We start from the raw sequence: 26,769 nt of genomic DNA on the forward strand, positions 1-26,769 counted from the left end.
GCCAGCGGAGGCATCCGCACCCGGCCGCCAGCAGGGAAGGCCCCTGGGAGGAGGCCACAGGCTGCTCGCCGGCCGGGAGAGCTGCGACTCTCCTGCTCCAGGAGTAAGTGGCCGTGGACAGAAGCCGGTCCCACTGCTGCTGCCCGACGGGCCACCGGGGCCTCCTGGAGAGAATGTGGCAGAGAGAGCGCCCCCGGGGCGGCTCCGTGGAGGGGCTGGAGGGCAAGTGGGGCCTGTCCGCAGGCTGGACACACTGGCCCCTGCCCCCCGCCCCACACAGGCTGAGGCCTCGCTCTTCAGGCGTGGGTGCAGGGCGGGGGCCAGGCATGGCGCAGCCTCCCAAGGTCCCGTCCTCCACCCGCGACTCCTGCAGCCACCCCCCCGACCCCCCGCCCTGGGCCAGCAGGGCCCAGGACTGCCCCTTTGTGGGCCCAGCACGCAGGACACCAGACGCTGGTGTGGCAGCACCCATGGCCACCGCCCGCCACAATGAGGGCACGAGGAGCAAGAGGGTGGCCGGGCTCTCCCCACCTGACCGTCTGGGAAGACCCACGCAGGCAGGGCCGCCCCATCTCCTGCCCCTCGAGCACAGGCAGGACACCGGCAGGAACCAGGGACCCGTCTGGGCCGGACTCGGCCGTGAACTCTGTACGACGGAAACCCCTCTCCAGACCCGCAAAGGAGTGAGCGTCACGAGGCACGAGGGGGTCTCTGGGTTGGGTGGGGTAGTGGGGGCTGCAAGGAGGCAGGACTCAAGTGTGTATCCGCCCCCCGAGCTGACTCGAGGGAAACTTTCTGTCAGCCCAAGAAGCCAAGCACCCGAGCCCATTCTGTGTGTGATCTCAGACTCCACGGACAACCTAGGGGCCTCCCGGGCACGACCACCACCCCCTTTAAGAGAAGGGCCTACAAGAGACAAGTGGCGACCAAGGAGGACAGCCAGGAAGTAGGGCTCATCCCAGGAGTCTGGCTCCCAAACCCAGGCTAGGCCACAGCCTCCAACACCAGCTGCCAGACAACACCAGAATTTTCAGTTCCCCACCCTGCAGTCCTGGAGACCCCACAAGGCTCATCCAGAGGACACCCGGCCCTCAAACGCCTGACTAGGGGCATGAACCGTGGCCCATGCTCCCAGGCGGGGCCCGGCCCACCACCTGGAGGAAGCACCCCGCACAGGGCCTCCCCCTCACACCCGCTCCCGCTCCTCACGGATGCTAGGACCCAGGACAGCCCTGCCGCCTGAGGCATGAGGGCTGCCAGGAGGCTGCACAGGCCCCGTCCCCGCTGGTGGCAGCGACACACCCGCCCACCCGCCCTCCACCCCACACCTCTCCACTGCTGCTCGGGCCCCTGCTCGCCAGCCCTCTGTCCAGGCCACCACGGCCTCTCAGCAGGACTCTGGCAGTCTCCTGTTCTGTTGATCTCCACACAGAACCTTCTGGAAACCATCCCGGGCACGACGGCATCAGGCCGCGTGTCCCCATGCCCACGAGCCCCTCCACGTGCTGCCCTCTCCCCAGGCGTGGCCCCAGCTCACTGAGCCTCTGGCCCCGGGGCCCTGGGTGTCCCCCCGCCACGGCTCAGGTCTGCTCCCCAGAGGCCTCGCAGGCCTCCGTTTAACGGGGTCCTGCTCCTCCTCTAAGTTCCCGGCCCTCGGGTGCCTCAAGCTTCCCTGCCTATGATCTGGTGCACGTGTACCCTCCGGGGTCTGTTCTGCTTGGCCCGGCCCGCAGCCCCCGGTGTAACAGGACAGGGTGGGAGGCGGGTGGAGCTGGCTCCTGCCAGCTTCCTAGGGGGTGCAGAATGAGAGTTTAAAGGCCAGGCAGCAGCTTCCTATCAAGGAACCTACGGGGCAAATGTGAAGAGAGTCACCAGATTTGGTGAGTCTGAGATCAAAGTGCCAATGGGTGTGAAAACCAGACTGCAAAGAGTTTGAGAAGCCAACTCTGATCTTCACACTCCATGGCTGAAGGCCAGGCCGAGGGGACAGGGCAGCTCCAAGGGGCAGCCACCGGGCAGGCAACTCCTAAGGGGCCAGGGAAGACGGGGTGGTGGGGTAGGGGGAAGCAGGCAGGACCGAGTCAGTGGGTGTGGACGGGCTGGCACAGTGCCACATGGGGTGAACGTGGGCCACCGGACCAGAGCCAGCAGAGGTGGGAGCCAGAGCAGAGATGGAGCTCAGCACCCGCTACCCTCTCCGGACCCCTGAGACCCCGCCCAGGGGTGGCGGGGGGGCGGGGGGGGGCAGGCACAGAGGGCATGGCAGGGCAGGGCGGACAGGAAGACGAGAGGAGGCAGGTGAGAGCCTCTGGGGCCTTCGGGGCAGGCTCCCCCCACCCCTGCTCTGCGGGAGCTCCTCTCAGAGGCATGCAGGTAACAGCCCCAACCGCATTCCTGAGCTGCTTACAGATGCTGAAAGCAAGGAGCCCGAAAGACTGGGGATGTTCACCCCCTCCCCCGCCCCCCAACGTGGCTCCGTCTGTGACCTTACTGTCAGTCAGTCACACAACTGTGCACCAGCTGATCAAAGACCCTGCGGCCCCCCACCCACCCTGACCTTTAAAAATGCTCTCCTAAAACCCTCCTGGGAGCTGCGGGTCGGGAGGAGTTGAGCCACTGTCTCTTTGCTCCGCCCTCCCTGCAATAAGCTTTTCTCTGCTCCCAACTCCAACGTCCCATCTGTTCCACCTCCCTGTGCTTCAGGTACATGAACGCGGGGTCGGGAACACGCACGCAGGGGGACCACGCATCCACACGCAGCAGCTCACTGCAGCGGCCCTGCACGCAAAATAGGCCCTCAGAAGCAGGTTAGAGACGTGATTACCTTTCCTTGTCATTAGTTTTATGAACTTTCCCCAACAACGAGCTCAATCATTCTCTCATGCAGAAGAGGACTAAATAGCCACACTGCAGAAGCCAGAGCAAGGAGCACACTGAATGCTGGCGACACTCAGAACCCTGGACAGGGACCCTCCAGCCAGCGCAGGAGCAGGGTCGGGGCCCCAGGGGGTCAGGAGGCAGGGAGGAGAAGGACCCAGCCAGGACCCAGGCTCCCCCAGCCCACCTGCAAGGACCCTGGGAAGGAAAGGAAACCCTCTGCCCCGCTCAGGTTCTGCTCCCACCCGTCTCCTCCTACCTAAACCCTCAATACACAGTTCTGACACCACCTCCGCTGACGCAGCTACAAGCACAGGACCAACTGCAGGTGATGCCGCGGCCTCGCTCCCCTCCGCCGGAGCTCCGCCGGAACTCTGATGGCGCCACTCTGCGTCTGCTCAGGCCTAGCCACTGCCTGACCTCCAGCTGAAGCCCAGGCACCAGGAGGTGCAGGAGGCGGCAGCCACACAGCCTCCCAGAGGCACTTCTCCCGGTCGGCGCCCCTGACGGTGTGGAAGCCCCAGGCCGGCCCCCACGCCCCCAGCACTGCACGTCCCGGGTCAGGCATGACTGGCTACCCTGGGCCCTGCTCCCAGACCCTGTCTGGACCGTAGCAGGGAAAGCGGCTGCCGGAATCTCACCAAGGGACACGCAACAGGAAGCAGTAAGCTCCCAAAGGGAGCAGGGCCTCCAGCTGCACTAGGAAGTGGACGGTGACCAGTGGAGAGTGGGGCCTCACAAGGAGTCAGGGGCGCCTGCCAAGAAGGCGGCCTCGGGCCCCATGGGCTCCGTGCGCTGGCAGAGGGCACCGTCCACCCAGACGTCCAGGGGAGTCTTCACCCTAAAGCTGCCCTTCATGGAAAGAAACCCACACCTGCGCTGGAGGCGGGAGGCCCGTCCCCCTGTGGGGGGTCTCGCCTGGGGCTGGGGCAAGAGGGAAGCTGTGACTCCCTTGGGCCATGATGCCCACGATCCAGGTGAGAGTCCACACTCACAGGCTGCAATGTTCACCAGGTCTCCATCCCCGGTGTCAACGTTTCTGCTCCATCCAAACTGACGAACCCTGAGTGTCCTGGCCAGGCCCTTCCCACCTGGTCGTTGGGCTGCCTGCCCGTCGCCTGTCTCCACTCTGACAAAGCCCCAGCTGTAGGACCCTGGCTCCCAGTCCCTAGAAAGACACCCTCCCCACAGAGGAGAAGCCGTGACTTCAGACCAATGTGGGTCCAGGGCTCAACCTCTGCTCCCTGGACCAGGGGAGAAAGGAGGGCCGCCTGGGGACCCGCACTCACCCGCTGGGCTGCCTGCTGCTTCTCCTGGTCCACACCGCCCTCCCCACGCCGCAGGGTCACACTCCGGGGCTTCGCAGCTGCCTCTCTGTCTGTTGTGGCCACACGGACCAGCTCGTCCTGGAGCACAGCCTGCTCCCGGTCACACCTGGGCCAGAGGAGAGACGGAGACACATATGCAGGAGCGGCTCAGCGAGCTCTCGTCTGCAGCTGCGAGGCTGTGCCTCTGTAACGGACAGCAGCCCTGCTTCTCAGTGTTCAACTCTCCGTCCTGAACACATCCCTCCCCTTGGACCTGCTTCTAGTCTCCCTAGTAAAATCCTCCTAGAGAAAGAAAAAAGCGGCTGAGAAGGTCTTAGAAGTGCTCCTCATCCGTGGTGGGTAAACAACTCAGAGTGAAAAAGCCCACGCAGGTCAGCCCGGGGGGCACGGCAGGCATGAGGCCCTGAGGGCTACACTCTCTGCCGCGTCACAGTCCCAAGACCGAGGACCAGACGTGGTGCCCTCAGCAGTAAAAACACGCACAAGGCAGGTGTGACAAATGGAAGATCATTAGAAGACTGGGTAAAAAGAGTAAGATGACAAAATTTTACATGACTTTGGAAAACATAAGCCTCAGCTAGAGGAAAAAAGACATTTGAAAGAAATAGTCCAAAATGTTAATATGGGATGATGACTCTTTGGGTGACTTTCATTTCATATATATCCTAAGTCTTCCATTAGCATGTGTTACTTGAACGTTTTCTAAAATGCTTAAAAGTATTTTTTTTTAAAGGTTCTGGTTAATTGCTTGGAGGAGGCCTCAGGATTAGGGACTGGACACTCTCAGAAGGTGGGTCCTTCTGAGATCACAGGACGGACACGGCTGCGTTGACCTGCAGAGGGGGCCGCCCAGCAGGGCTGACCCGGGCCCCCCGCCCCCCGAGGGTAGCTGCCTGCGTCCGTTACAGAGGCACAGCCTCGCAGCTGCAGATGAGAGCTCGCTGAGCCACACCGCAAGGACCCCACACCAGCCCCAGGGACCCTGAGGCCTGGAGACACGGTGCGCCTGTGGCCTCCGCCACTGCCTGCCTGCCAGCCCTGCCCCAGCCAGGGCGCTCGCTAGGCTGAGGCGCGCGCTGGGGAGGCACCCACACCTGCAGCCAGGCCACGAGCAAGCTCCTCCAAACACGGGTGCACACACCCACAAGGCCACAGAGCCCAGCCCTCCCACACCCGGAATCCCCTCATCATCACGGGAGGACCAGCGGCACCTAAACCACAGGCCAGGCATCCTGCCGACATAAGACAATGTGAGGGACCGGACCCCCGGCCTCTGAGCGAGGAGAAGCACCTGGTGAGGAAGGCATAGGCCCGGGGTGAGCGGCTCCTCAGCATACCTTTCAAGGGGCTCCACCTGCACCCTTGGGGGCCCCCGGTCACTGCCGCTCTCCGGCCTAGGCGGTTTCGAGTCTGCAGGGGTGGACAAGAAAAGGTCAGCAGCAACCCACAGATGGAGGGAGGCAGCATCACCCGGAGAAGGCCCAGGGAGACAGCCCTGGGTGGATGCAGTCATGGTGGTCACCCAGGAGAGGACCCGGGAGGACGCCCCTGGGTCAACACAGAACACGGCCTTGCCCTGCTGTCAGGAGGGAGGTACCCCAAAGGCCCCTGGCCCGTGTCCTGCACAGACAGGGTGGCGGGGTCGCTGGGCAGTGTGGACGCCTGAGTGCAGTGACTGACACCCCCTTCCTACCTCTCAGCTGCTGGAACCCAGGCACTGTCCTCCAGGAGGCCAGCCAGCCGAGGGCAGCTCCCCGTCTCCACACTGAGAGGTTAGCTGGGGCGTGGCCTGGGTCTCCTGGGCCCCTTCTCCAGGGCTCTGACTGAACGTGGCCAGCGCCCCCGGGAAGGAAGACTGCACACCTCCCCACCTGCGCCCCCTGAGTGTGACAGCGCCTCAGGCTGTCACGGGAGGCCTTCCTTCTGCAGCAAGCAGACCCGTTCACCCTCCTCCACCACACGGTGACGGTGCGGTCCTGTCCCCCCGCGGCCCCAGCCTCAGTGTCCCCACATGGCGGAGACCTTGGCCAGCGTCTCCACCCCCTCGCGGGCGTCCATGCTCGCCCTGTGGGCCACAGGAGACCCGGCAGGAGAACCAGGCTTTGAGAGGAAGCGGGGGCTGCTGCTCCCAAGACCTTCACAGCTGCCAACCGCAGAGGCTGGGGGCTCAGGCCCTCAAGAAGGCCCCCCTGGGCAGGGCCTCGCTGGACACACACCTCTCCAGAAGGCCGGGCAGGCGCGCTGGAGGGCCTCGCCAGGAGCGTGCAGGAGGCACTGCTGCATGGTGTGGGCCTGACGGAAGGCTCCCTGGACTTAGCGACTGACTTACAACAGCTCTCCTGAGGTAACACTGATCACATTTTTTCTTTCTACATAGTTTTCCTTTCTCATGACGACAAAAGTAACGTGTGCACCCACTGCAGAGCCCGTGGCCAGACCCCTAGGGACACGTTCCATGGCATCCCGCCGGTCCTGCCGCTGGTGATGGCGCGAGTGAGCCGACCGCCCGAGGGGCTGGGCCCTTGTCACGGATGTGGCCGTCTGTGCACGTTTCCCACAGCCGTCAGAGGCCCTCACAGCCCTTGGCAGGTGAACACTGCTCATAGTTCCCTAGTTTATCACTGATTCTGCATTCATTGTTTCTAAATTGTCTCTGATTTTACTGTCATATTTCCCACCCTTCTTCATTTAAAGTTTCTTCATTATATTTCGATCTCTGACTTCCTGACATGCACTTGGGGTATGGTGTGACTTAAGGGTTTAATTTTAACTTCTTTTTCTATTTAGAACAATTAAAGTAAGAAAATTTATAAATTATAAATTTCTATAAATTAAAAAGAAAAATTAAAGAAGTTTAATTTTAACTTCTTTTAACTTTATCAGTAAAGTAAAATCAAACACTGCTTTTGAAAGTAAAAGCAGGGACTCCCCAGGCGGTGCAGGGGTTAAGAATCCGCCTTGCAATGCAGGGAACGCAGGTTTGATTCCCGGTTGGGGAACTAAGATCCCAGACGCCACGACTACTGGGCCTGCGCACCACACACAGAGAGGCTGTGCACAGCAAGGAAAGACACCACCCGGCCCAAGGAAGACCTCACAGGCTGCACCTAAGACCTGGTGCAGCCAAATAAACAAACACCTTACAATATGTAAGAAAAAAGAACGCTAAAATCAGCCCACTTCAGGGCAGACCATCCACACTGACAATTCTCCAGCTTTCAGAAAGTCAAAACTCACTCACCGTCAAACATCAAAATACTTCATTAAACCAAAATCACGTAATTTTTTTTTGGTCGTATAGCATGGCTTGCCAGATCTTAGTTCCTCAACTAAGGGTTGAACCCATGTCCCCTGCAGTGGAAGCTCGAAGTCCCAACCACTGGACTGCCAGGGAGTCCCTAAGGCGTGTCGGAAGCCCCAAGGCAAATAGTGCAGGGGACAGGGTGTCACAAGGCTCGGTCAGCAGCCCAGGCCCCCATCCCTCAGCCCAGGCCCCCGTCCCTGCGCCTCACACTCCAGACAGGAAACTACACGCGGGTCCTGAAACCGGTGAGGCTGCGCCACGCCTGAGCCCCCGGCCACCCCATCCGCAGGGCCACACCTCAAAGTCCAGCTCCTGCGCCGGCTCCCTAGAGCCCCTGAATAACGAGCCCTCTCCTCTGTGCCGCCGGGCCCTGATGGGCGCCAGTGTCCCACAGGCACACGACACCGTACCCTGCAGGGTCACACACTCAACTCCCGACAGGCTGGGCCTGCCCGCCGGGAGGGTCCATATCCCCACCTCGGTGTCCCAAAACAGGGCTCACGACCACAGGGCCAGCACTCAACTCATGCCGAGCAGACAGGAGGGTGCAACCCCTGCGAGCTGGCACCCCAGCAGGGCAGATCAGCAGAGAAGGCAGCTCCACCATGAGGCTGGGTCCCTCCAGCCCTTCAATGTAAAGCACACACATTACAGCAGGGAACCCAGCTCATCAACAAGCTCTGTATTTAACCAGCTGCCACAAGGACTTCTCCAGTTTGTAACATCTTAACGTCTCTGCACTACACTTTCTCCACTCTTAAATGCACTGTTCCTTCGTGTTTGCTAACAGGAATTACTTCAAGAAAAGCACAGGCTTTTCCTCCAGTGACAGACATGCCACTGGGGAATGAAGGCCCTTCTTGCCCGGTGCAGGCGGCTCCAGGCGGGCTGGGGGAACCCGGGGGCAGGCTGGCGGCCCTCCCGGAGCCCAGCACCACCACCCCAAGAGCAGAGCCAGGACCCCAGGGTGAAGGGCAGGTCAGAGCTCTGGGGATGACACCAAGGCCACCCTGTTACTGCCTTCGCCCATGTGGAGAAGCTGGTGCAGCAGGGACTCTGCCCTGGATTCAGCGGCAGCCACGCAGGCTCTGCAGACACTGCCGTCCCTGGACAGGAGCACACCCCATGCAGGTCCCTCGCTCCTGGGAAGTGCTTCCCACACGAACCACCCAGGGCTCAGGGTGCTGTCTCCAGGAGGAACTCTCCACCCAACCCCCGCCCAGGCCGGCCACCCTGGCTTACCTTTCTCCCGACCTCCGGAAGAGCCAAGGGCAGCAGCTGGAGGGGCCAGTGGCCCAACTCTGGACAGCTGGCCAGGTTCCTTCATGCGGTTGACCACGTTTTCAGACAGCTGTGGTAAGGATTGAGGGGAATGGTTAGATTACAGAACCCTGGGGAAGTGAAGACGCCCCTCACCCACACCCCGAATTTCTGAGCAGACCACCTCCTCAAGACCAACCCCCGTAATAGACTGAATTCCACGCAGAACCACTCGTGCAGGCCCGGCACCCACCAGGCGGATGCCACGCCGGGTCTGGGCTCCTCAGGCGGACTTCCCGCTGTACCCACTGGCCCCACACTCTGGGTACCCTGAGCTCCCCGCTTCTCACCTGCCCAGGTGCCCCCGCCCGACCCTGAACAGGTGCACGTCTCAGCCTCGCCCATCCCACCCTTCCCTGGGGGCATCCAGGGTCCCACCATGGACAGCACTAAGTTAAGGACCTTTTCTCCCACTCCACTGATCAGGTCACACCTGAAAACTGACCTCAAGTAGGCTTTCCCTACTTCCTTCAATTTAAGTTTGAATTTGGCAGTAAGGAGTTTATAAGCTGAGCCACAGTCAGCTCCCGGTCTAGTTTTTGCTGACTGTATAGAGCTTCTCCATCTTCGGCTGCAAAGAATATAATCAATCTTGTTTTGGTGTTGACCATCTGGTGATGACTACGTGTAGAGCCTTCTCTTGTGTTGTTGGAAGAGGGTGTTTGCTATGACCAGTGTGTTCTCTTGGCAAAACTCTATTAGCCTTTGCCCTGCTTCATTCCGTGCTCCAAGGCCAAACTTGCCTGCTACTCCAGGTGTTTCTTGACTTCCTACTTTTGCATTCCTGTCCCCTATAACGAAAATGACATCTTTTTCGGTGTTGGTTCTAGAAGGTCTTGTAGGTCATCACAGAACCATTCGTTCAGCTTCTTCAGCATTACAGGTCGGGGCATAGACTTGGATTACCGTGATATTGAATGGTTTGCCTTGGAAATGAACATTCTGTCATTTTTGAGATTGCATCCAAGTACTGCATTTTGGACTCTTTTGCTGACTATGAGAGCTACTCCATTTCTTCTAAGGGATTCCTGCCCACAGTAGCAGATACAAGACTCATCTGAATTAAATTAGCCCATTCTGGTCCATTTTCATTCACTGATTCCTAAAATGTCAAAATTCACTCTTGCCATCTCTTACTTAACCACTTGCAATTTACCTTGATTTGTGGGCCTAACATTCCAGGCTCCTATGCAATATTGCTCTTTACAGCATCGGACTTTACTTCCACCGCTGGTCACATCCACAACTGGGCACTGTTTTTGCTTTGGCTCCTTCTCTTCATTCTTTCTGGAGCTATTTCTCCACTCTTCTCCAGGAGCACATTAGGCACCTACCGACCTGGGGAGTTCATCTTTCAGTGTCCTACCTTTTTGCCTTTTCGTACTGTTTAGGGGTTTTCAAGGCAAGAACGCTGAAGTGGTTTGCCATTCCCTTCTCCAGGGGACCACGCTTTGTCAGACCTCTCCACCGTGACCCGTCCGCCTTGGGGGCCCCACACGGCATGGCTCACAGTGCCACAGAGTCAGGCGAGGCTGTGTCCACGGGATCAGCGTGGCTGGTTTTCTGTGACTGTGGTTATGATTCTGTCTGCCTTCCGACAGAGACGGGTAAGAGGCTTGTAGAAGCTTCCCTCTGGGAATCTGATCTGGCTCTTGCTCTGATGGGCGGGACCATGCTCAGTAAATCTTTCATCCAGTTTTCTGTTGACCGGCGGGCAGTGCTCCCTCCCTGCTGTTTGGCCTCAGGCCAAACTATGGCAGGGGCAACGGCAGTAATGGCTGCCTCCTGCACGATGACTTGCGCCCGCACTGTGTATCCGGGGCCCCTGACCCCGCGGCAGGCCACTGCCGACCCACGCCCCTGCAGGAGACTCCAAGACACTCACAGCAAGTCTAGAGCAGTCTCTTGTGGGAACACTGCTCCTTTCTCCTGGATCCTGGTGCGCGCAAGATTCTGTTTCTGCCCGCCAAGAGTCTGCTTCTGTTTCCCCAGTCCTGTGGGAGCTCTGTAAGCCAATCCCACTGGCCTCCAAAGTCTAATTCCCAAGGGGTTCTCAGTCCCTTTGCCGGCTCCATTACTTGCTACAACGGGTACACTCTGGGGAAGTGCCTCACATCTAAAGCTCTGCAAATACCACAAGGGCAGGGGCCACGTCTCGTCCCTTCCAATTCCCCCCAGGGCCACACTCACAGCAGAAAATGCAGCGCAGCCTGACTCCGCCCGGGCTCCCCCACGATGAGCGGATCGTCACGGCCTCCCCTCACGGAGGAAGGGAGGTGGGCCAGAGCGCCGTGAGACGGTGACGGAGAGAAGCAGCCTGCGAGGGGGCGCCCGAGCGACGGCCCCTGAGAGCGCGGGGCCCCTCTGCTGAGCGCCCAGTACGGGCGCGGCAGTGCAGGGCACAGGGAGGGGCGCGCTAGAGAGGGCCTGAGCGTGGAGCACACGGCAGCAGCTCCACTGCAGGGGCCCAGGAGAGGAAAGTGCGCCCCGCGTGCAGAGGGGCTGCACTCGCACAGGAGGAGGAAATGACACGTATGTGCAGGGCAGCGGCCAGAGAAAGCACGGCGTGCCTCCCCTGAGACGCCGCACAACCCTCGAGTGATGCGGGCAAGACGCGCGCCTGTCAGTCAGAGGACGTCGGGTGTACCTCGACTTTGTAAAAACCATACACAGTTAAAGAGGCAGACACGCAGCCTTCGCACACACGTTCTCCAGCGTGTGCATCCGCTCAAGCGCACCTCACATGCTCCTGAGGCATATCCTACACCTGGGCAGGAGCAGACGGGCCAGGACTGGCACTTCTGGCACTTCTGTGCTGCAGTTTTTTACCATGAACATTTTTTTAGCAGCTAAAATTAAAATAATTGAGCCCTTCTGGTATTTAATCAAATAGCTAATTGATGATTATGGGCGGGACAAGAGAAGACCAAGTAAGCACAGCAGTGGGAGAGAACTGAGAATCCAGAAAGAAACTTACATATCTGAGCTCGACTGATGGACAAGGTGCCAAGACCACTAAATGGGTAAAGAAGAGTCCGTCAACAGACGGTGCTGGGACAGCTGGCTGCCCAGGTGCAGCAGGATGAAGTTAGATGCCCACCTCACACCATATACCAAACCTGACTCCAAAGGGATCGGAGACCAAAATGCAGCAGTTAAAACAATGCACCTCTCAGAAGAAACCAGAGGGGTGAATCTTTATGACCTTGGCTTTGGCAGTGATTCTGCAGATGTGACACTGACAGCCAGGGCACTCAGAGAGAAAACACATATATTGAACCTCATCAAGTTAGAGCGTTTTGTTTCTCAAAGGACACAATGAAGCAAGTTCAGGGACAACACACAGAATTTGCAAATCATATATCTGACAAGGATATGTACCCAGAATATAAAAAGAACTCTTACAACTTAACAATACAAAGAAAAATAATCGAATTAAAAAATAGGCAATGAATCTGAAAGATCATGTCCTTAAAGAACATACACAAATGGCTAAAACCAAATGAAAGGATGCTCAATATCCTTAGTCAAGAGAGAGATGCAAGTTCAAAGCACAAGGAGATATCACTTCACACCCACTACAATATCCACAATCAAAAAAGTCAGGTAGTAGCAACTGCTGGCCAGGACATGCACAAGTCGGAACCCTGATACCCTGCTGGTGGCAAATAAATGGTGCCGTAACCATGGAAACCAGTCTGCAAGTTCCTCGAAAGTTTAACACAGCATCACCATTAGACCTGGCAGTTCCACTCCTGGTACCCACTCAAGAGAAACGCAAATTCACGTTCGCACTCATCTGCACCTGTGTGTTTCCATCAGCATCATCCATAACAGGCAAAGGTGGAAAAGAACTCACACGTCCATCAGCTGGCATGGAGGAATGAGCAAAAATAACGGAGGGTCAGCCACAGAAAGGGATGGGGAACTCACACAGGCCACAGCACGACGGCCTGAGCGTCACGCTGAGTGAGGCGGCCGCACACGATCCGCCCTCCTTGTGTGAGACACGCAGAATGGGCAGCTGTCCAGAGGTGAAAGGCGGCCAGCTGCCTCGGGGCTGGGTGAAGGCAGAAACAGGGGCTGACAGGCAGAAAAGGGTAAGAGGTGGGTTTTTCCACATAGTATTTGATATCTCTATTTCAAAACTAACATGTTGTTAAAATCCAAGAAGCATGTGAGTGGTGAGTGCTGAGAAAGAAAAAAATACAGTCCTGCAGGGCCGGCACACATGGGGATGGTGGGAAGACCCCTCAGAGGAGACGGCACTAATGGGGACTCCCTGCCTTGAAATGAGTGAGGAGGCCTGCCAGGCTCACGTCTAAGAATCAGGGGGAAATCGGTGCTTCCCTCCGAGCAGAGGGAGGATGAGTGCGGACCTCTGAGAGGAGCCAAGTCCAGCCTGTCTGAGAGCCTGATGGAAGCCATGTGTGAGGGGGAGGCAGAAGAGGTGGCCAGGCCGGAGAGGAGGACCAGGGCCAGACACCCACAGCCTGGGAGCAAGGGAGGCTGTGGCGGGTGGGGGAGCTCTGCACAGGGCAGTGGGCTCTGGTCTCCTCATCCCAGGCCCCCAGGGGGACCCACCAAACTGCACCACCTGGTGAGCGAGGGGTTAAGGAAAACATTGGCAAGCTTCTCAGTGGCAGGAGGAGATTTGTAATATTTTTTAATGTTGCTGCAAAATAAAGCAAGGAATATTTTTAATCAACAAATACACACAGACACACACACAGTAGTCATGCGAGAATAAACACCATCTGGGCAGTGCTCCCTGCACCACGAGAACCAGAATGGAGGCCCCAGAGCAGACGGGCCTGGGGACTCAGGGCCCGAGGCCACCGGTCACTGTGCTATCGGAGCTGGTCACGGGGAGCTGGGCACGGTCAGGGGGTGGAGGAACCAACCCCGAGCAGCGCTGGGAAGGAGCAGCCCGCCCACACCCAGCTGCAGGGCCCCGACCCACTCCCCCCTTCTGGAAGCTTCCTGTTCCACACCCGGAAATGGGGCCCAGCACACTGAAGCTGCTGGTGCAGGGCGAGGACAGGGGTTGCGGGGCCAGATGGGCCTGGGTCAGAACCCAACCAAGCGACCACTAGCTGCCTGACCTCAGGCAAGGAACCCTGTCTGCTCCGTGAGCCCATCTGGGGCACGGCAGTAACTCACGGTGCGGGCAGTCACATGCTGAGCCACACAGGGCAGCCCCAAGGCCCACGGTGAAGAGACCACACACCTGGCTGGACACAGGTGCAGAGCGGGGTGACCCACAGCACGGCGCACACAGCGGGGCCTCGTTTCTACAGAAACGGGGAGGTGGCACGTCATGGAGGCTTGGAAGCGCCTGGAAGGGTTCAGGAAGGCAGCAACTGCTGGCCTGTGAACACAGATGCATCCCACAGCCTTCGAGGAACGGGTGAGGGGCAGGTGACTCCCCCTCGCTGGAGAGGGCGCGTCCTCGCTGAGCCCAGAACCAGTGTGTGTGCACGTCCTGAGTCCAGCCCAGCAGTTTCTGTCCATGGGAAAATGACACGCTGCACAGCGAGTGGCAAACCTGGGGCAGGAAATCAGGGGCACCGCGGCCGCAGAGTGCCAGGCGGACTAGGGAGAGGGTGAGGCGGCCCCACAGTCTGGAAGGGGCGGCAGCTCCCAGCTGCGGGAGGAACTCGACCCGGCAGGTACCAGGGGCTCCCCTGAAAGACAGGGATGTGATCAGCCCAGCCCAGGCATGTGGGCAGCGCCACATGCCAGGCTCCTGGCCAAGCCCACCCCACTAAACAGACGAAGGCGTGCGCACCTGGCAGCGACACAGCTGCCCCAGAGCAGCACAGACAGGCCTCAGCACAGAGGCCACAGGCAGAGCCGGGACCTCAGGGGCGCTCAGGGAGGGCAGCCACGCAGAGCCGGGCCACGGCGAGTGGACAAGTCAGCTCACCCAGCAGGGCGGGTCCCCAGAGAAGGTCTGCAAGCCACCTCTCCTGCCACGGACAGTTGCTTTACTGAGCCCAGGGCAGGCGGCAAAAGGCCAGAGCACGCCTGTGTTTACCAACAGCCTACTTAATTAAGAAAACATCAACATGAAAATCAACAGCTTTAAGTCTGAGGAAGCGACCCCTCTAGACTCGTGTGAGAGGTGGCTGCGAGGAGGCTGCTTTCCAAGCACCGTTCTTCGCATCAAGCAAGGCTCTAGGTGCCCCGGGTGATGACCTCACGCAGGACGCGGGGTGGGGGCCTTCACAGCACGGACACTCTGGGCGCTGCTGGCCGCGCCCTCCTTCCCTGGCCCACGGCTCCTGCGAGCAGGCCAAGCACTGCGCGCAGGCTCCAGAAGAGGTCGGTCTGTCAGCAGCTCCCGGGGCCCACAGCCAGCCCCAGGTGGCGCTACCCTCCTGCGACTCTAAGAAGATGCCTCTGCTTTGCTGCAGCAGTTACCGTGGAGATTTTGTTGGCTAGTCCTTCAGTTTCCTGTGAGCTGAAATTAGATCCGCAGATTAAATCCAAGTATCTGGACAAGAAGAGTCCTGGAGGGTGGTGACTACCAGCGCCCCAGGGGCCCTGCAGGTGTCAAAAACGGATGAGGCGGCCTGGCAGCACAGCGGGGCAGGGACGGCGGTGAGAGCAAGGCCCCAGGGAGGGCAGCAACCTCACAGCTCTAGCCAAGTGTTGCCACACGGAAATGCAGACCAGTCTTTTGATGTTTACCCCAAAGAACTAAAAAGTGAATTGATGCAAAGCCTCCAAGTTTCAAAATGTTGTGAACACCTTGAAGTTCCTGGGCTGATGGTTTCATTCAAGAAGTAAGGAGCCAGGGGCTTAAACCTCTGCCCAAGGGTCCTGCTTGTGAGCCTGGCTCTGGGTCCCATGCTGGAGCCAGAGACCAGGAGCAGAGCTCCCTCCCCCCAGAGCAGAGCCTGCAGGACCCAGGATGGTGACCTCTGACAGTGCACAGGGAACCTATGAACAGGTCCTGAGCCCAAAGAAGAAATTCCCCAAGGATGGGGGCGAGTCCTGCAGAGGAGCAGAGAAGCGTGAAACAGCAGGGCAGGAGCACAGATCCTCCCCGAGGGACGGGCGATGACAGGAGAAAGTGACACCAGCACACACAGGGCCCCGGGAGTCAGGCCCGGGAACAGCTGGAGGCTGCTGGAAGCACCTAAGAATGAGATGGAAACAGGCTGCATCCTTAGCAGCAACCCTGGGATGATCACTGACCCAGCAACTGGTGGGGCTGCCTCTGAGAGCAAGGCTGCTGGACCCGCAAGGAAGGAACCTCCATTGCAATGGTCTGGATTCAATCACCACTGCCTGAACCTGCTCAGAAGTAAAATTTACCTTTTCAAATCACATGACCCTGCTAGCACCAGCAAGGACAGATTTGTGGGAGGCGAGCCTGTTGGGAGAAAGATCAGTTTATCAGAAACACAGGGGAAGGAGGAAGATCACGTGTTCCTGAGGGAAAGAGCGGGTAAAACGGAAGCAGCTGGAAGGGAAGGCGCAAGGGTTGTCACTGGATGTAGAGCGACAGCGCACCCCGCCTCCACGTGAGGACCAGCTGGATGGAGCTTCCCACGTGAGGAGCACGACATGTTCCAGACGGGCAGAAGGACACGGGAATGGCAGGTGTCGGGGGAACCGCAGGGAGACCCGGCCAGCAGCGTCGGGGCCGCTCTGGGCTGGCTTTAGAATCCAGGCACCAACAGCTCACGAGCACGGATGAAGCGGGTGGCCAGGGCGGGTGCAGGAGGGAAGAGGGCTGAACATGAAACGCTCTGCAGGGACGGCGGCAGGATCCTGGAAACAGGACCGCAGGAGACGCACAGTGACCTCCCTCCAGGGTGGAACCCGCGGGGCCCAGAGAGCACGTGGACTCGAGATGAGCCTACAGGAGCCAAAGTGGACAACCCCCTTGTGTTTACATTCATTGCCCGCTGACCCAGGAGGACCTTCGGCGCTGCTCTGCAGTCACAGGTGTCAGCAAGGAGTCTCACCTTCCATGAGGGACATACCCCAAAGTCACCTGGGCGCTCACACCCCGTGAATTCATTACTGGCTGCACCACGGTGCCGCCCCGAGTGCCAGCGCCGCTGTCCCCACACACGGCGAGTCTGGGAGTCCAAGCCGAGGAGCAAGGGCACCATCCTTGCCCTCAGCAGCTGGGGTCCGGGGGAGGGACCGACAGTGCTCTGCTCCCCTGCAGAATCAGCTCCTTTGTCTCCAGAGACCTCGGCACCAGGAGACGTGCTGTTCTGGGAGCATCAGGGAGAACCCACCTGGGAAGTGTCCGGCCTGGGACCAGCACCCAAGCCACACGGTCAGACCCCACACCCAGACGCGAGCGCACGTGTGCTCGCAGCGAAGCTGGGAGGACCGGGACACCGACTCCGGCGGCCTCAGTCGGTGTGTCCTGTTGTGAGCCACCCGCAGCACTCACCAATGGTCAGCGCCGAGCAGGGCAAGAGTGGGGGGGACTCATGACCAGGCCCGTGAGGCACCTGTGCTGAGCGCAGCCCCGCCCCCACGGAAAGAGGGGGCTGTGGCCCCCTGGGAGTCAGGGCTCCAGGTCGGGTCCCCGGCCTCGCCTGTTCTCCACGCTAACCCTAACAGGTGTTAAACCAAAGGCTGTGATGTAACGTGGCACAATCAGGAGTGTTGACGGTCGCACTGAGACATTCGAGAGGCATGTCACTGGGCACTGGCAAGGTGGAAAAGGAAGTCTGCCGCACACAGGAGGAAAGAGTGAAGGCTTGAAAGAGTAAAAAGCGGAAGAGTAAGGGTCACAGGTCGCCAGCTGGGATGAAAATGATCCTCAAGTCGCCAATCCAACCACACAAGGCAACACGCACATACTAATGATCCAGAAGCTACTGAGTAAGGCAGTCTGCACTCTCCAAGCTTATGGAAGAAAAACAGGCTATAAGGACGCAGAGGAAGGGGTGATGGAGAATATTAAAAGATAAAATCGCCAACCTTATAAAGAGTAACTATGGAAAGCACACAGCCAACATGCTCAGTGGTGTATGACAACGTTTTCTCCCTGAATTCGGCACCAAGACATGCGTTCTCACCACTTCCACTCAATACTGTAGTGGACGTTCTAGCCAACACAGCAGGGCATGAAAAAGAAAGCAACAGCATCCAGACAGAAAAGGAAGAAGTAAAACGGTCTTCATTTTGCAGGCGCCATGATCGTACCTACTAAACCCTAAGGAATACACACACACCAGAAAACCTTATTAGAGCTAATGAATGAGTTCAGCAAAGGTGCTGGACACAAGATCAATATGCGAAAATGAACTGCATTTCCATATGCTAGCAGTGAAGAATTCACAAATGAAATTAAGGAAACAATGCCATTCATAATAGCACCATAAACAATAAAATGCTCGGGAATAATTTTTAAAGAAATGCAAGCCTTATACACTGAAAGTATAAAATACCACTGAGAAAAACTTTAAAAGATCTAAATAAAGAAAAACAGATTTCATATTCACAGACTAGAAGACTCCATATTGTTAAAGTGACAAGTCTCCCAACATAATCTTATAGATTCAACACAAACCCCATCAAAATCCCAATAGGCTTTTTACAGAAGCTGACAAATTGATCTTAAAATATGTGTGGACATGCAAAGGACTTAAAACAGCCGAACAATCGTGGGGAAAAAAGGAACAAAATTGGAGTCTTATACTTCCCTATTTTGAAACTTCCCACAAAGCTTCAATAATTATGACAGTTTTGTACTGGCAAAAAGATAGACATATAGCATACAGATCAGTGGAATTTAAACAGAACTGACAGTCAAGATATAAATTCTGAACCCTTATGTTTATGGTCAACTGATGTTCACCAAGGTCCCAAGGTAATTCACATGGGGAAAGGGTAGTCTTTTCAACAACGGAGCTGGAAAAATTGAGTATTTCATACAAAAAAAAAAAAAAGACTGACAGAGTTCAACATGCTCAGGTACTTGAGCCAAATCCAACTCAAAACCTGATTTTATAAATAAAGTGTTACTGGATCACAGACACACCCACTCATTTTACATACTACCTATAGCTGCTTTCACCGTAAAATGGCAGAGTTGAGTAATAGTGATAAAGACTTTCTGCTCAGCAAAACAGAAAGTATTTACTTCCTGGTCATCTAGAGAAAAACTGCCAATACCTGACTTAGAGCCTTACTTCACAACATCCACAAAATTTAACTAAAACTTAAAGCCAAAACTATAAACCTCTTAGAAGGAAACACCAGCAAAAATATCCACAACCTTGGGTTAGGCAAAGCTTTCTGGGATATGACACCGAAGTCCAACCACTGAAAGAAAAACATTAATAAACTAAACCGCCTCAAAACTACAAATATTTGCACTTCAAAGACACCATTAAGAAAATCAAAAGACAAACCACAGATTGGGAGAAAATATCTGCAAATCATAACATCATAAAGGGCTTGTAACCAAGAAATAAAGAAACCTTACAACTCAATAATAAAGATAAATAACCCCATTAAAAGCTATTAAAAGTGGGTAAAAGATTTGAATACACATTTCACCCCAAAAATATGTGGGTGGAAAATAAGCACAAGAAAAAACATCCAACATGATTAGTTATTAGGAAGATGCAAATTCAAACAACAAGATACCATTTCACATTCAACTAGAATTGCTATAAACAAAAAGATGGTAACAGGGGTTGGTGAGGATATGGAGAAACTGGAATCCTCATACACTGCTGGGGGAAATGTAAAATAGTAGAGTCACTTTAGAAAATAGTTTGACAGTTTCTTAAAAAGCTAAACCTAATAATTCACCAAATTAAAAACAGAGTGACCTAGCAATTCTACTCTAAGGTTATTTATCCAAGAGAAATGAAAACATTATGTTCACAAAAAACCACATACACAAATGTTCACAGCAATATTATTAATAACAGTCAAGAACTAGAAACAACTCAAATGTCCATCACTGTTTGACTGAATAAATAAAACCCAGAAAGTCCGTATGAGATGCCATTTGGCAATAAAAAGGAATTATTAAGACACACAATGCCAAGGAACCAACACCAAGACCGTTGTTCTCAGTGAAGGGAGCGAGACATGAAATATTTATGATGCATGTATATGAAACATCCTGAAAAGGCAAAAAAAAAAACAGAGGCAGAAGGCTTAGTGGTTACATGGTGCGGGTAGTGGGAATGGGGAGTGACTGCAAATAGGTTCTAGGGACCTTTCTAGACTTTGTAATGTTCTAAAATGCCATTGTGGCAATTGGTCAACTCTGTAAATTTGCTTTTAAAAAAAACACTGAAATGGTGAGCTTGATACGTAAAATAAATTGCAGCAAAGCCATTAAAACAAAAAACCATCATCAGAGAAAATCTTTCCAAAGCTCCACCTGTTTAGAGAACCACCATGTTGCATCAAGGGTAAAGTGTAAACAGCCCCGCATCACCTGGCCAGCCTCATCACCCGGCCAGCTCTCTCACCATCCCAACCGTGTGGCTGCCAGTACACAGGCTACGGAGCTAGAAAGCCTGACCTTCCAGCTCTACCACAACTGTGCTGTAACCAGGGGTTCCTTCCTCTCCTTGAACCTGTTCCCACACCTCTGAAATAGGGATGAGATCTCACAAGGTCAGCCTGGGGACCAGACAACACAGCAGCCTGAGACCACTCAACTCAGAACAGACAGTCCTCTCCCCGCTGCCCAGGCCCATCATTGCCACCACCGCCTCTGAGGAGCGCTGTCTGACCAGCCCACCAGGAAGCCCCATCACTCTTATCCTTTTGTTTCCTTCATGGCCCTTGCAGGGGGTTTTTCTTCTTTTTTTTTTTTCTTTCTCTTAGTCAGTCCCTCATCCTGGGCTGAGGTCTCTCCATAGGGACAGACCTTGTGCTTTGTGCCCTGTTGTCTCTGCCAGGCCAGGCCCAGTTCACAGTGAGCACTTGCTGAGGTGGTGGGTTAAGTGTGGTCCCAAGCCTGCATGGAGGGCACATGGCCTCCGGTGTGGGCACATGGGGGCTGTCCCCCATGTCCTACTACCTCCTCCAGTTTTCCCCTCAGCAGTGTTCCAGACCTGCCTCCTGGAGCCATGAATGATGGTGAAGATGGTGTAGCTCTGAGGGTGAAAGGAGCCTGGAGACACCGCTAGAGCAGCAGCCTTGGGGAGTGACTTGGGCAAGGGATCAGGGGTCAACTGGTTGGAAGAGTCTACATGCTGACAAGAAAACACAGACCTATACAAAAAAGATCTTAATGACCCAGATAACCACAATCGTGTGATCACTCACCTAGAGCCAGACCTCCAGGCAAAGACATCCAGACATCCTGGGTAAAGTCAAGTGGGCCTTAGGAAGCATCACTATGAACAAAACCAGTGGAGGTGATGGAATTCCAGCCTCAGCTATTTCAAATCCTAAAAGATGATGCTGTGAAAGTGCTGCATTCAATATACCAGCAAATTTGGAAAACTCAGCAGTGGCCATAGGACTGGAAAAGGTCAGTTTTCATTCCAATCCCAAAGAAAGGCAATGCCAAAGAATGTTCAAACTACCGTACAATTGCACTCATCTCACACACTAGGAAAGTAATGCTCAAAATTCACCAACCCAGGCTTCAAAAGTACGTGAACCGAGAACTTCCAGATATTCAAGCTGGATTTAGAAAAGGCAGAGGAACCAGAGATAAAATTGCCAACATCTCCTGGAACATAGAAAACGCAAGAGAGTTCCAGAAAAACATCTACTTTTGCTTTATTGACTACGCCAAAGCCTTTGACTGTGTGGATTATACCAAACTGTGAAACATTCTTAAAGAGATGAGAATACAAGACCACCTTACCTGCCTCCTGAGAAATATGCAGGTCAAGAAGCAACAGTTAGAACCAGACCTGGAACAGACTGGTTCCAAACTGGGAAAGGTGTATGCCAAGGCTGTATTTTGTCACCCTGCTTATTTAACGTCTATGCAGAGCACATCATACAAAATGCCAGGCTGGAAGAAGCACACACTGGAGTCAAGACTGAAACGTCAATAACCTCAGATATGCAGATGAGACCACCCTTATGGCAGAAAGCAAAGAGGAACTAAAAGGCCTCTTAACGAAAGTGAAAGAGAGTGAAAAATCTGGCTTTTAACTCAGCATTCAGAAAACTAAGATCATGGCATCCGGTCCCATCACTTCATGGCAAATAGATGGGGCAACAACAGAGACAGTGACAGACTATTTTCTTGGGCTCCAAAATCACTGCAGATGGTGACTGCAGCCATGAAATTAAGCCACTTGTTCCTTGAAGCAAAGCTATGACCAACCTAGACAGCATATTAAAAAGCAAAGACATTACTCTGCTGACAAAGGCCCATCTAGTCAAAGCTATGATTTTTCTAGGAGTTATGTATGAATGTGAGAGTTGGACCATAAAGAAAGTTGAGTGTGGAAGAACTGATGCTTTTGAACTGTGGTATTGGAAAAGACTCTTGAGAGTCCCTTGGACTGCAAAGAGATCCAACCAGTCCATCCTAAAGGAAATCAGTCCTGAATATTCATTGGAAGGACTGATGCTGAAGCTGAAACTCCAATACTCTGGCCACCTGATATGAAGAACTGACTCACTGGAAAAGATCCTGATGCTGGGAAAGATTGACGACAGGAGAAGAGGATGACAGAGGATGAGATGGTTGGATAGCATCACTGACTCAATGGACATGAGTTTGAGCAAGTTCCAGAAGCTGATGATGGACAGGGAAGCCTGTTGTGCTGCAGTCCATGGGGTCGCAAAGAGCCAGACATCACTGATGGACTGAACCAAACTGAACTGAACATGCTAACAGGCAACCAACTTTAACTGAGTCACCTAAGATGGCTATGCGAGGGGCACTGGGAACAGGCACATACAGGACATTCTGGCCATGTGCATCAGTTCAGTTCAGTTCAGTCGCTCAGTCATGTCCGACTCTCTGCGAACCCATGAATCACAGCACGCCAGGCCTCCCTGTCCATCACCAACTCCCAGTTCACTCAAATTCATGTCCATAGAGTCGGTGATGCAATCCAGCCATCTCATTCTCTGTCGTCCCCGTCTCCTCCCACCCCCAACCTTTCCCAGCATCAGAGTCTTTTCCAGTGAGTTAACTCGTCGCATGAGGTGGCCAAAGTATTGCAGTTTCAGCTTTAGCATCAGTCCTTCCAATGAACACCCAGGATTGATCTCCTTTAGAATGGACTGGTTGGATCTCCTTGCAGTACAAGGGACTCTCAAGAGTCTTCTCCAACACCACAGTTCAAAAGCATCGATTCTTCGGCGATCAGCTTTCTTCACAGTCCAACTCTCACATCCATACATGACCACGGGAAAAACCATAGCCTTGACTAGACGGACCTTGGTTGGCAAAGTAATGTCTCTGCTTTTTAATATACTATCTAGGTTGGTCATAACTTTCCTTCCAAGGAGTAAGCGTCTTTTAATTTCCTGGCTGCAATCAGCATCTGCAGTGATTTTGGAGCCCAAAAAAATAAAGTCTGACACTGTCTCCACTGTTTTTCCATCTATTTCCCATGAAGTGATGGGACTAGATGCCATGATCTTTGTTTTCTGAATGTTGAGCTTCAAATGCAAAAAAGCAAAATGGCTATCTGAGGAGGCCTTACAAATAGCTGTGAAAAGAAGAGAAGCGAAAAGTAAAGGAGAAAAGGAAAGATATAAGCATCTGAATGCAGAGTTCCAAAGAATAGCAAGGAGAGATAAGAAAGCCTTCCTCAGTGATCAATGCAAAGAAATAGAGGAAAACAACAGAATAGGAAAAACAAGAGATCTCTTCAAGAAAATTAGAGATTCCAAGGGAACATTTCATGCAAAGATGGGCTCGATAAAAGGACAGAAATGGTATGGACCTAACAGAAGCAGAAGATATTAAGAAGAGGTGGCAAGAATACACAGAAGAACTGTACAAAAAAGGTCTTCACGACCAAGATAGTCACGATAACGTGATCACTGACCTAGGGCCATGTGCATACCTCCTCTTATTGGAGGATGACATTAAACATACTAAGTGAAATGACATCTTTATGTATTTCACACATGCTTGCTCAGAAAATGCAAGTGAATTGCAGCATTTTGCGTTATATTTTCTTTTTACCTTCCTTGGAATTAGGGCTTGAACTCAGTATGTAAATTTATGCCAGTAGTGTGCAGTCCACGGGGTCGCAAAGAGTCGGGACATGACTGAGCAACTAAAGTGTGCAAACTAGCAAGGCCTTGGCACATAATCTTAAGGGAACTAGAGGGCTTTCCAGGACCAGGCCTGGGGAATGAAATACAAGAGATCTTTAGGAATGTTTCAGTTTCTCTGAAGGAGCAGGCAGGTGTTCTTTTGCATCCACTTTCTGTTACATTAATTTCATTTGATTTGTCCAATAACCTATGCCAGTGATTTCACTCACCTGCTTAAAGTCAAGGTGGACTCCTCAACCTCAAGCCACTTTGCTAACACGAAAACCTTGCCAACCACTGCACTGCCATCACCTCCTTTCTCTGGTTTCCCTCTCAAACTAGGCACACGAGCAGACAAGAGGATGGATGGATGGGCGGGCAGGCGGAAGGAACGGAGGAAACAGGGAGGAAGAGAGGAAGGAGGACGGGCTCTCGCAGCTAGGGGCCGTCAGCCGCCCGTGCGCCTGTGCACAAGTCATTCCCTGATGGGTGCGCCCAACGCTCCCTCTCATTTCAAGTTTCTGGTAGAAATAAGCAGGGTACTAGCACCATGCCTAGACAGCAAGAGGCTGTCACAATTTTTACAGGGCCTTACGTATCACTGGGGATGTACGTGGGTTGGAGCTTGGAGTTGTGAGGAAAGGCTATTGCTTGTCCTGGAAAGATCTGGGTTAAAGTCCCAGAAGTAACACCTTGAAAAAATTCCCTAACCTCTCTAAGCCTGATTCTCCAGTTTTAAGGAGAATTTATACTTTGCAGAACCGCTAAAAGAACTAGAATTAAAATGTACCCATCTATCATAAAACCCAAAAGAAATGATGCTCTTCTATCAACTTAAAGGAGTTCCCTTGGAAGACTCTGACTGACCAAACTTTCCAACACTCCCCAAACCAGGTAACAACAGTGGGCGTGTGCCCAGACAGAGCCTGGAGCATCTTTCTAAATTCGGACTCAGCAACTGCCTCTAAGCTTCCAACAGGAGCTGAGCCGTCTTCTCCCCATTTTGTCTTTGCCTCAAGTCAGGTCAAGACTGGATAACACCTGCTGCTGCTGCTGCTAAGTCGCTTCAGTCATGTCTGACTCTGTGCGACCCCATAGACAGCAGCCCACGAGGCTCCCCCGTCCCTGGGATTCTCCAGGCAAGAACACTGGAGTGGGTTGCCATTTCCTTCTCCAATGCGTGAAAGGGAAAAGTAAAAGTGAAGTCACCCAGTCGTGTCCGACTCTTAGGGACCCCATGAACTGCAGCCCACCAGGCTCCTCCGTCCCTGGGATTTTCGAGGCAAGAGTACTGGAGTGGGGTGCCATTGCCTTCTCCGGCTAACACCTAGTAAGCACTAAAAATGCTAAGTAGGCTAGGCAGAGAATAGAGGACCCCACAAAACACTGTACTTTTTCTACAACACATACATATCATCTTATATCATACATATCATCTTATCCTAGGCAGCATCTAGGATTATCACAGTGTTTCCTTTTTTTTTTTTCTTTTTTTAAGATGTAGTGACTGAGACTTAAAAGAAAAAGCTGTTCACTGCAGATCACACAGGTAATGAGCATCTCTGGAGAAGTCAAGAGCGCCTGACTTCCTTTCCTGAGCCACCTCCCTAATTACTGAATTCACCAAGGCCCGGCTGGGTGCCTTCCATGGACAGTTGGTGCCTGCTTCACTGGGCTCTCCATTTAATGACTCAGCACCGGTTTAAAAATCACCCACGACATGCGAGGCACAGGTGCAGGAGGAAGGGGGCTCCTCAGTGCCAACTTGCTAGCTTTACGTGAGAAGTACTTCAAGCCTCAGCGCCTCAGCTGTCCTCCATCCACAAAACGGGCCAACAGAAGCCGACTTCTCAGAGGGCTGTGCAGAAGTAGCTGACAGGACACCCGCAGAGCGTGTACCACAGCCCACGGCCCGGGCTGAGGACTCAAACGTGAGCCCGCGGAGGCTGTAGTCTGCCCAGAGCTCTGGCCTCGGGGGCGGGCGCTGGGAGGGGCTGGCTCGGGAGGAGGTCAGTCAGGCCAGCGGCGCAGCTCCGGAGCTCGGGGGGTGCAGCTCGCCGTCCTCTCACAGGTGTCGTCGTCCGAGGGCGGCGAGGACGCCGATCCGACCGTCCAGACGGCGAGGCGCCGCCCCCATCCCCGCCCGTCCCGTCGCCGAGGCCGCCCCGAGGCGCCCGCCCCCTCGCGGCCCTCTCGCGGCCGCGCGACGGCACGCCCCCGAGCGCCCTCCCGCCGGCCGCCCGCTCACCCGGATGCCCTGCAGCACCCGGACCCGCTCCTCCTCGTCCATGCCGAAAGGCGCCCCGCGGCCCTCGCGGCTCTCTGCGCTGCCCATGGCGGGAGGCGGCTCAGGGACGCCGGCGCCTACGGGGCCGCGCCACCCGCCAACAAAGCCGCGTGCTATTGGCGGCCGCGCGGAGCCCAGCCAATCCCGGCGCGGGCCGCGGGGCATTGTGGGGGCTGTAGTCCCGCGCGCCGCGCGCCGGACCGCGAGCACGAGGCGCGGCGTCAGAGTGCGGACGGCGCGCGGCGGGACGGCTGGGCGCGGGGGCCGGGACGCCAGGGAGGCCGCGCCGGGCGGGCGGAGCCGCCGCAGGCTCGCGCTGGACAGGCAGCGAGCGGGCCTGTGACTGAGCGTCCTCGGCGCTGAGGACGACGCCGACGTCGCGATGCGGGAGGGAAGCTGGGCCTCTCAGGGGAGGAGGCGGTGGAGGAAATCCGTGCGAGGCCCCTGAGGCG

At 54.9% G+C, this 26,769-nt stretch overlaps 1 protein-coding gene across 2 annotated transcripts in view; it reads right to left on the reverse strand.

The window, feature by feature from the left end:
* The window catches only part of CHCHD6 (coiled-coil-helix-coiled-coil-helix domain containing 6), a 101,994-nt gene extending 75,593 nt beyond the window's left edge, over nt 1-26,401 (reverse strand). For both annotated transcript variants that reach the window (XM_055413401.2, XM_055413400.2), the window contains exons 1-4: nt 26,279-26,401; nt 8,752-8,860; nt 5,543-5,615; nt 4,167-4,311 (exon numbers count right to left, since the gene is read on the reverse strand). In XM_055413401.2, coding sequence (XP_055269376.2) covers nt 4,167-4,311; nt 5,543-5,615; nt 8,752-8,860; nt 26,279-26,365 — 414 coding nt within the window. In that variant the 5' untranslated portion in view covers nt 26,366-26,401. The remainder of the gene's footprint in view (nt 1-4,166; nt 4,312-5,542; nt 5,616-8,751; nt 8,861-26,278) is intronic.
* Nucleotides 26,402-26,769: the final 368 nt, after the last annotated feature.

This window comes from Moschus berezovskii, chromosome 24 (genome assembly GCF_049115385.1).
Source record: "Moschus berezovskii isolate FMDL1 chromosome 24, NW_MosBer_1.0, whole genome shotgun sequence".
Classification (NCBI taxonomy): domain Eukaryota; kingdom Metazoa; phylum Chordata; class Mammalia; order Artiodactyla; family Moschidae; genus Moschus; species Moschus berezovskii.